General features: G+C 36.0%; 1 protein-coding gene across 1 annotated transcript in view; it reads left to right on the top strand.

Moving 5' to 3' along the window:
• The window catches only part of LOC101621920 (protein LEG1 homolog), a 33,114-nt gene that overhangs the window by 5,302 nt on the left and 19,272 nt on the right, over nucleotides 1-8,540 (top strand). The window contains exon 5 of the mRNA XM_004674108.1: nucleotides 3,241-3,479. Within this exon, the coding sequence (XP_004674165.1) occupies nucleotides 3,241-3,479 (239 nt within the window). The remainder of the gene's footprint in view (nucleotides 1-3,240; nucleotides 3,480-8,540) is intronic.

Below are 8,540 nucleotides of genomic sequence, written 5' to 3'. Positions count from 1 at the left end.
TGTGTGATGTGTGGGAGGGAAAATTTATATATCACACCTTCAACATAATCACTCTGATTTTAGCAACTTTGTTTTACCCAGAGGGCATAAGTTAGTCTTAATTAAGAACTATACCATAGATTACATTGCTATTATTTCCTTTCTGCCATGTTTGATTGCTAGGAATTAATTGTATGACTATATTGAATATTTTTAGAATTTGTTTTACTTGATTTCCATCTGCCAATTTTGTTTCTACCATAAGTTATGAGTTTTTCCTCACTGCAATTATTTTAATGGGGATTTTTCAGGTAGTATTAAAATTCACACTTTAATTCAAAATTTTGTCATTTCTTTGAGACAATTCCCTTTTTATATTTAATGAAGATTGCTTCTGTTGGTTCTTTCAATAGCTTTATTTTGGCTTCATCTATATGTATTGCAGGTCATTTATAGAGAGATCCACTATTAATTGAATTTAATAATGGAAGTTACACATTCATTTCATTGGAAACTGAAAACAGAAACCTAGCCAACTAGAATTCTTCTGACACTTTATGTTGAAGGAAAGTGAATCCCTTAAGAATTATTAAGATGGGAATTTTGAAATGCTTGTCTACATGTCCTATGTTTTGTTCAATTCTAAGAATTCATTTAGAATGTTTAGGTTATTGAAGGTTATCTGTGGGTAAGAAGTATAGGGATAAAGAGCCTGTATTTTGAAATCAGACTGATCTGATTCCACTTGAGGATCCAAATAATGAGCAATTCAATTTTCTCATTTTTAAACTTATAGTATGTACGTTCTACATAGGGCAATTTTGAAAGTCTATTGGAAAACTCATATATATCATGTTGAACATATCACTGGCATATGGGAAGCATTCAGTAAGAAGTAACTATTATCATCATAACAAGAGGGAGCAAAGGCTCAAGTTCATGAGCCTTTAAGCCATATCATCAGGGCCTAAAGTTCTAGTTTAATAGTTTATTAGTTGTGTGACCCTGTATTTCTCACAATCCAGTTTTTCTCACAAGAATGTAACACAACTGACAACCATTAGTGCTCAGTGTCACACCACAGAAAGCACGTGTTGCTCACACATCTGAGGTATAGACAGGCAGCAATGCTACTCTTTCCTGGGCTGACCTTCTGCTGACTGCTTTGATTGGTCCCAAATGTCTGAGTGGGAAGCTTCACTTGCTCCACTGGTATCTCACTTTCCATCATGCAAGCTTGGATGTTTTCCATAGTGAAGGCAGAATGTCAAGAGAGAGAAACCCAATTCTGAAACTGTATTTCAAATTTATTTTGTGTGAAGTTGACCAATATCCAATTGGCCGAATCTAACCATATGGGTAATTCAGAGGCAAAAATTTATACTTCTCTCCTCATCCCCTCTCCCCACGGTTGAGGGAAGGGGTATTGGAAAATTACATGTCAAAAAAAGCACATAGAGAATGTAGAGGAATTTGGACCATGTTTGCAATTTCCTGCAACCTGGGAACGTCTTTATAATCTCATGAGTGATATGCTTCAGGTAAAAAATATCCTAGCAGTTATTAACATGAGACAACACTGAATTTTTTGCAGCCTACATATACTTAAGTAAAACTCTGTGACCCTCCAACCAAAGATGGACTGACACATATATCTATCTGTCTGTCGACATGTTTTAAATAAAAATAAGCAATTTCAGGCATTAAATTTTTACTTGGCTACATCTTCTCTGACTAATAAGTGACTTGTCTAAAAACATTCCATTGAATCATTACATTTCACTTCAGCTTATAAATCCTTTGTTTCTTGAGCTGGTGTTCTCACCTCTTTCCTCTTCTACAGTTGCCAACTCTCTTGCAATCTGTTTAATCCACTGTTAGTAGGGTCTAAAAGCTTTATGAATTCATGTTCCCCTTTAGCCTTGTTCAATTGTCAGCTATGATGAGACTAAGGATGGCAGTCACTTGTAAATCCAAGCCAGCCTCTTGTCTCATGAGGGTCCACTGCCTGTACTCTTCTGTTTCTGAATATTGGATATAAAAAAGGAACCCAGGAATGTTACAGCCAAATGCAGCAATGTTTCACCTTTGTGTTATGGTAGGAATTGCTTATCACTGACAAACAGAACATGATGCAAGGATTTTCTTGCAAATATGCTGTGAAAGCAGAGGAATTAAAATATAATCTAATTATTTTAAATGAAAATGTACTGCAAAACAAACTTTAAATGTAAGTAATTTGGTGCTATGGGAACATCAAGGTGAAAGAAATAGTCAATTCCACCTCAGATAAACTAGAAAACTTTGTTATCAATGATGAGATTTAAAAGAGAAGGTATCTAGGGAACACAACACTGAGTAACATTTCAGCACCTAGTAAACAACATTTCAACTTTTAAAAAACTTTGCTATATAGCATGATTAGAGTGGATTGGGAGATGAGCTGTGAACTATTTTGTTATGTTAATTTAATATTTACTAAAATGTTAAGATAATTTGTCTTCCAACAGACTTCCAGCAGTAGAAAATAAAAGCATTGTGCTCAGAAAATCAGACATGAAGTCCATTTCTCTAGCATGCTCAAATTTGGGGGCCTCAAACTTTAGGAAATCACTGTGTTTTAAAAGATGTATGAATTCAGCAAAAATTTTGCCTTGGAATCTTTGACCTTTATTTACATACTTCTGAAGAGTATTATTTAATCATGATCTAATTAATATCTGTTAGATGTGTAAGCTGCCTGGTTAAAAGGAAACTCAGGGGGTCTCCCTGGTGGTGCAAGGGGTTGAAGCTATTGCCAACCACAGGAGCATGAGTTCAATCCCCAGCCAGGGAGGTGACAGGCATGGCTCAGCATACCTCTCCTATTTCACCGCTGCTCCCCTCAGTAGTGTGTTTCCCTAGATCTGCCTGTTCTGCTCCCCACTCAGTCTCTGGTGAATCCTCTCATCCCTGGTACTTTTAGCCTGTACCCCAATTCTTGTATGCATCAATTAATAAATAAATCTTTAAAAAAGAGAGAGCGAAACACAGAAGAAAATATAAGCAATTGCTAGATCTTTTCAAAATTAAGTTTCATTAACTATATTCATATCTTCAAAGTTAGGAGCTAGCCATCACATTCTAAGCCATCCTACTCCAAAATATAGACTCTTAACAAACAAAAAAATTAGTTGGTTGGCAGAAATTAATCTTTTCCACAAAACAGGCTGAAATCCTCAATGGTTTAGTTATTATCATACATTTCCATTTGCCTTTTAGGATTCAGTGTTATTCTAAGCCAGAGAGATATTTTGAAAGAAATTGGCTTTTGCTTTTGCAATATTTAAATGAAATGCGATTCCCAACCACGCTAACTAGGACACATGAATTCCAGCAAGGACTGCCGGATCGTATGCTTGCTAGTGGGGATCAGGCACCCTTCATCAGTGACTTCACTAACTTACAAAACACAGTACTGTTTGCTCTAAATCTTCTTTGTAAAGTGGATAGTGCTACAGGTAAGAGTCATATAAACAATGCCTTAAAGAAAATCAATATCATGTTGAATCGATAAAGGAAGAAGTTACAGAGCATTACAACACATGCTCTGGCAGAAAATAATCATTTCATATGGGTATCCACTCTATACATTTGGATTCTTCCATTCATAGTCTACATTGTTTATGGGTCCTCATTGATCCAGGGAGCCATCGTGTAACTTAAGTCCACTTTTTTCATTTGCAGACTCAAATCTATTCTTTTTTGTAGTTATTGTTGTCATTGTAGTATTCTTTCTTTTTCCTTCTAGTTCATATCCTAAAATAAAACCTGCCATGAGTATTGGCAAACTAACAAATGGACTTAAATCATTCAATTTGCTAATTCCCTCCATGAAGTTAGTCAATGAAGAAGTATTCTGGTACAACTGTAGGATTTTCTTGTAGAGTGAAAAATGGAAAGACTCCATAATTAACTGCAATTAGACCACTCATCACAGTTTTCCAGATGCGCTCTTATGTAGTGAACTAAATTTAACCCATAACTATATTGTTTGTATTTTTCAAAACAAAATTTAATTGAAATATTAAAAATGTAGAAATTCATAGGTACATGTGTTTTTGAAGTCATATTTACATTGGTTTGAGTAACAAGAAAACCCAAACATCTCATATTCTATCATTATGAATTATTCATACTAACAGACTTCCAGGACTTAATATGGGCTATTAAGGAATGACATAATAAATTCAAAGTGTGTAAAGGAACAAAACTATGAACCAAGAATATTTTACCCAGTGGAGATGAGAATCACTAAACTAGCATTACAAAAGAAGTTAAAAGAAATTCTTTAACTTGAAACACAAAAGGGTTACAGGAAAGTATATGGAAATAGTTAAATTCAAAATAATCTATGATGTAATAATGGTGGATTATTCACTTATAAATGATAAAATTACTAAAAATAATAATAATAGTGATGTTACTGGGTAAGCAAGGAAAAATTATTAATTCTGACATCAAAAATATAGAATGTAGAGGGGAAGTATAAAAAATAGATGCATTATAATTTATTATCAACCTAGAATAGAGTGCTAGAAATGTAAAATTTCTCATGTAAGTTGTGTAGTAATCACAAAATAGAAGCCCATGTCGATACAAATGATAAAGAGAAAAGATTTTAAGCATACCACTATAGAAAATCATAAAGTCATAAAGGAAGAGTGCAAGAGAAGAAAGGCATAAAGGAATTACACCAGTTATGAAGAGCTGATTAATTTCCAAATTAAAAACTTTATGTTCATAATTATGATGTAATGAATATATATTATGTGAATGTAAAAGATAAAGAATTTTTGTTGAAATCAAACATTTTGACAATGGGCATAAATTTATAAATTATTATCTTGTATATTTTCCAGGTTCTTCATCTTTAATGATATGGAAAAAATTAATGAAAATACCTGGTGTAAGGAAGCTAATGCTAAAGATTTTGGAAGACTTTCTTAAGATCTTTTCTCAAATACTTGCAGAAATGGCTATGAATTAAAAATCAACATTTCTAATTTGTTGAACTCAGTAACTTCAATATTAATGTTATCAAATCATTATGATTTTCTGATTTCTGATGTTTTTGATTTGTACTCATTTGTTTTGATTTTATCTATACATTTCTAACTTTAAATTCATATTAATGCTACAACTCTATGACTATATATTAATATAGTACATATATAAATGCTACATATTAATGATTGCTGATCATTGTCAGTACTTAAAATGTTTATGATATAAAGGTCACAGTAAGCTGTCATAAATCATCAACAATTTAATAGTTATTAAACTTGTGTAGTTCTTTTGTTATCATAAAGTCTAATTTTATGGAATTTTTAAAAATTTATTTGTTTATGCATACAGAACTGGGGTACAGACCAGAAGTGCCAGGGTGGTGAGAGGCTTTGCCCCAGACACAGTAGGGATCAGAACAGGCAGGTTGATGAAGTACACTGCTGAGGGGAGCAGCAGGCAGGTCAGGAGAGGTCTGCAACACCAGGTGGATCACCTCTGGGGCAGGGATCAAGCTCATGTGGCAATGGCTGCCAGTAGCTTCATAGTACTGTGTTAACCCATTGTGCCACTAAAGGAGGGCCCTAATTTCATGAAATGTATAACAATCTATCTTGATGAATTATAACAAAAATCCTGAACATTTTAAAATAAAATACTAGTAGTCAATTAAAATGTTTAAAACTGGGCCCTCCCTGGTGGCGCAGCGGGTTAAAGCACAGCACTGAGAAGCTAAAGCCACTTGCCCATGAGTTCGATTCCCGCCTACCCCGGAGGTGACCACATGGGGCGGCAGACCTCTCCTGACCCACCCGCTGCTCCCCTCAGCAGTGTACTTCGTAGATCTCCCTGCTCTGCTCTCCACTCTGTCTCTGGTGAAGCCTCTCGCCGCCCCTGAGCCTCTGGCCTGCACCCCAGTTCTGTATGAATAAATAAATAAATCTTTTTTTAAAAAAAAATGTTTAAAACTATACTTACAAATAGTATTACATGCTTAGCCCTGAGTGTGGAATGTGTCTGACCCAAATAGCATATTTTCTTTCTTGTAATCAATTTTTTAAACATTTTGTTTATTTTTTCACTATATAGGATTTCTCCATAGTTTCTACTACCAAAGTTCTCACAGTCCTCCATATTCCAGCACTTTCTCCTCCATTTCTTTCTATTCTCCCTGTCTCTGCCCTTCTCACTCACCTTCCCCTTGAACATCTAGGATTTCCTACCTGCTTTCAAAAGCCAGTCTTAGAGTTTATCTTTGTCTGATCTTTTGTTTGAGTTTTATAGATTCCACATAGTAATGAAACTATCCACTTAAGATAACCCCCCCCAATCAGGGACTATCAAAACATGTCTAACATAATAAAAGCCATTTATTACAAACCTGTAGCCAGAATTCTCAATGGTATAAACCTAAGAGCTTTTTCTTTAAGATCTGGTACAAGATGAGGATGTCCACTCTCACTATTGTTATTCAACATAGCATTGTAAACTATAGCTAGAGTAATTACAAGAGAAAATAGAAGGCATCTAATTTGGGAAAGATGTTATCATTATTTGCAGGGTAATACATATAGAGAACCCACTCTCAATATTCCATGAAAACTAATTCCATGAAAATAATCAATTTAGCAAAGTGGCAGGGTATAAATTAACACACATGAATAGTTGCCTTTCTATACACAATGAGATAGAGAAGGAAGAAATTAAGGAAATAGACACCTCACCCCCAAAAATGAAATGCATAGGAGTAAATCTAACAAAGGAGGTAACAGTTCTATACAAGGAAAACAGACAATGCTGAAAGAAACAGAAGACACAAAGAAATGGAAAAATAGTTCCTGTTCATGGATTGGAAGAATCAACATTGTCAAAATGGTCATCTTACCCAAGGCAATATAGATGTAACACAACCCCAATAAAACTATCAATGGCATATTTCAAAGAACTGGGGTGCAAAAACAACTGAAATTCATGTGGAACTATGAAAGACCCTCAATACAAAAGAAGTGAATCATCAGATAGCAAATAAAAGACTACTGTTCATTCATTCATTCTAGACAAATAGTTAGGCTCTAGGAAGAAAATAGTGACCAAAGAAATTATATAGTTTTTTGCCTACCTGTGCAGTTGTGTAACTAAAATACAATGCCTGTAAAGGGTTCTTCTTTCCCAGAAAACATTTAAAATATATTTTACTTTTGTTTCCAGTAAGAAAAATGAGTAATTTTAGTAAGGATTACTAACTGTAATTTTTTAGAGAGGAAATTAGAAAAGAGTAGGGTTAGTTGTGAAAAGTGCTACTTGTACTGAATTGTTGGAAGGTTATTTAATGTTAACTCACTTCTTAAACATCATTGCATTGGCAACACCGCGCGGACAAACAGGAGTCGTGGATCAGGCTGCGGGATGCAGGGTCATGCTGAAGAGCAAGATCCTGGCCTTTTATTGATAGAACAATGGTACAGCATCAGTCGGAAGGGGAGGAGTACAGGAGAAAAGGGAAGGTGAAACTAGGCGGTGTGCGTGGTCATCTAGAGTACCAGGGGCTGTCAGTCTGCCTGCAGATGCTGCTCATCTGCTTGATGACGTGATATTGTAATTGAGGTCATACCCTCGATCCCCAGCCAGGGTTTCAATCTTATCCAAGGCGCACACTGTTCAGCTTCTGGAGTCCCTTGTCATTCATCTGTTATCAGCCCCTGGGAGTTCAGTGTCATACCTCATGATGCATAGCCTGGCCAGGGTGACCCAGCTTTCTGCTCTTGGTTGATTTAAACGGCACCTTGTAAGGTTTAGCTATGGCTGAGTGACCAGGCAGTTCTCACCTTGTATAGGAACCAGCGCTGCAAGTAACAAAATGGTGGCCAAACAGGCCGCTTAGAAGTAGCAGACCCACAAAAGAATGTGTCTTCTCATAAACTGTGTGTAATTTTCACATTTGTAAATTGATTCGATAGTATTTTCTTCTGAAATAGATGATTTTTTTTTTAAAGAAAACGGTTTATTTTTACTTATGCAAACAAGAATCGTTGTGCAGGCCAGAGGTAGGGGGAGTGGGGTGAGAAGAGTCTCCAGAGACAGAGTTGAGAGAAGAACTGGCAGATCTACTGGGAGCAGATCCAGCAGATTTACTGAAATACACTGCTGAGGGGATCAGTGTGTGAGAGAGAGGAGGCTTGCTGTGCCATGTAGGTATCAGCTCCCTGGCCCGGAATGGAGCTCATGCCTCAGTGGCTGGCGATAGCTTCATAGAGCTGAGACTTTAAACCCTGATGCTCCATAGAGGGCATTTTCCTGGGAGAAAGCCTTAGAGAGCAGGAGATCTTGGCAGGATATCTTAATTAGTTATAACACTGATCGTGTTGCGACGTGTTCTGTTTTGCCCAGGAGGAAATAAGTGGTAGTGTTCAGATACTGCCACCAGGTGACAAGAACGAGCAAGTGCCAAAGGGCCCCAATGAAACACAAACGAGCTAACGTAATTGCAATCTGAGGATTCTTTTTTTTTTTTTTTT

The sequence above is a fragment of the Condylura cristata genome, unplaced genomic scaffold, assembly GCF_000260355.1.
Source record: "Condylura cristata isolate star-nosed mole 26May11 unplaced genomic scaffold, ConCri1.0 scaffold00001, whole genome shotgun sequence".
NCBI classification, from domain to species: domain Eukaryota; kingdom Metazoa; phylum Chordata; class Mammalia; order Eulipotyphla; family Talpidae; genus Condylura; species Condylura cristata.
This window is presented reverse-complemented; position numbering and strand designations above follow the sequence as displayed.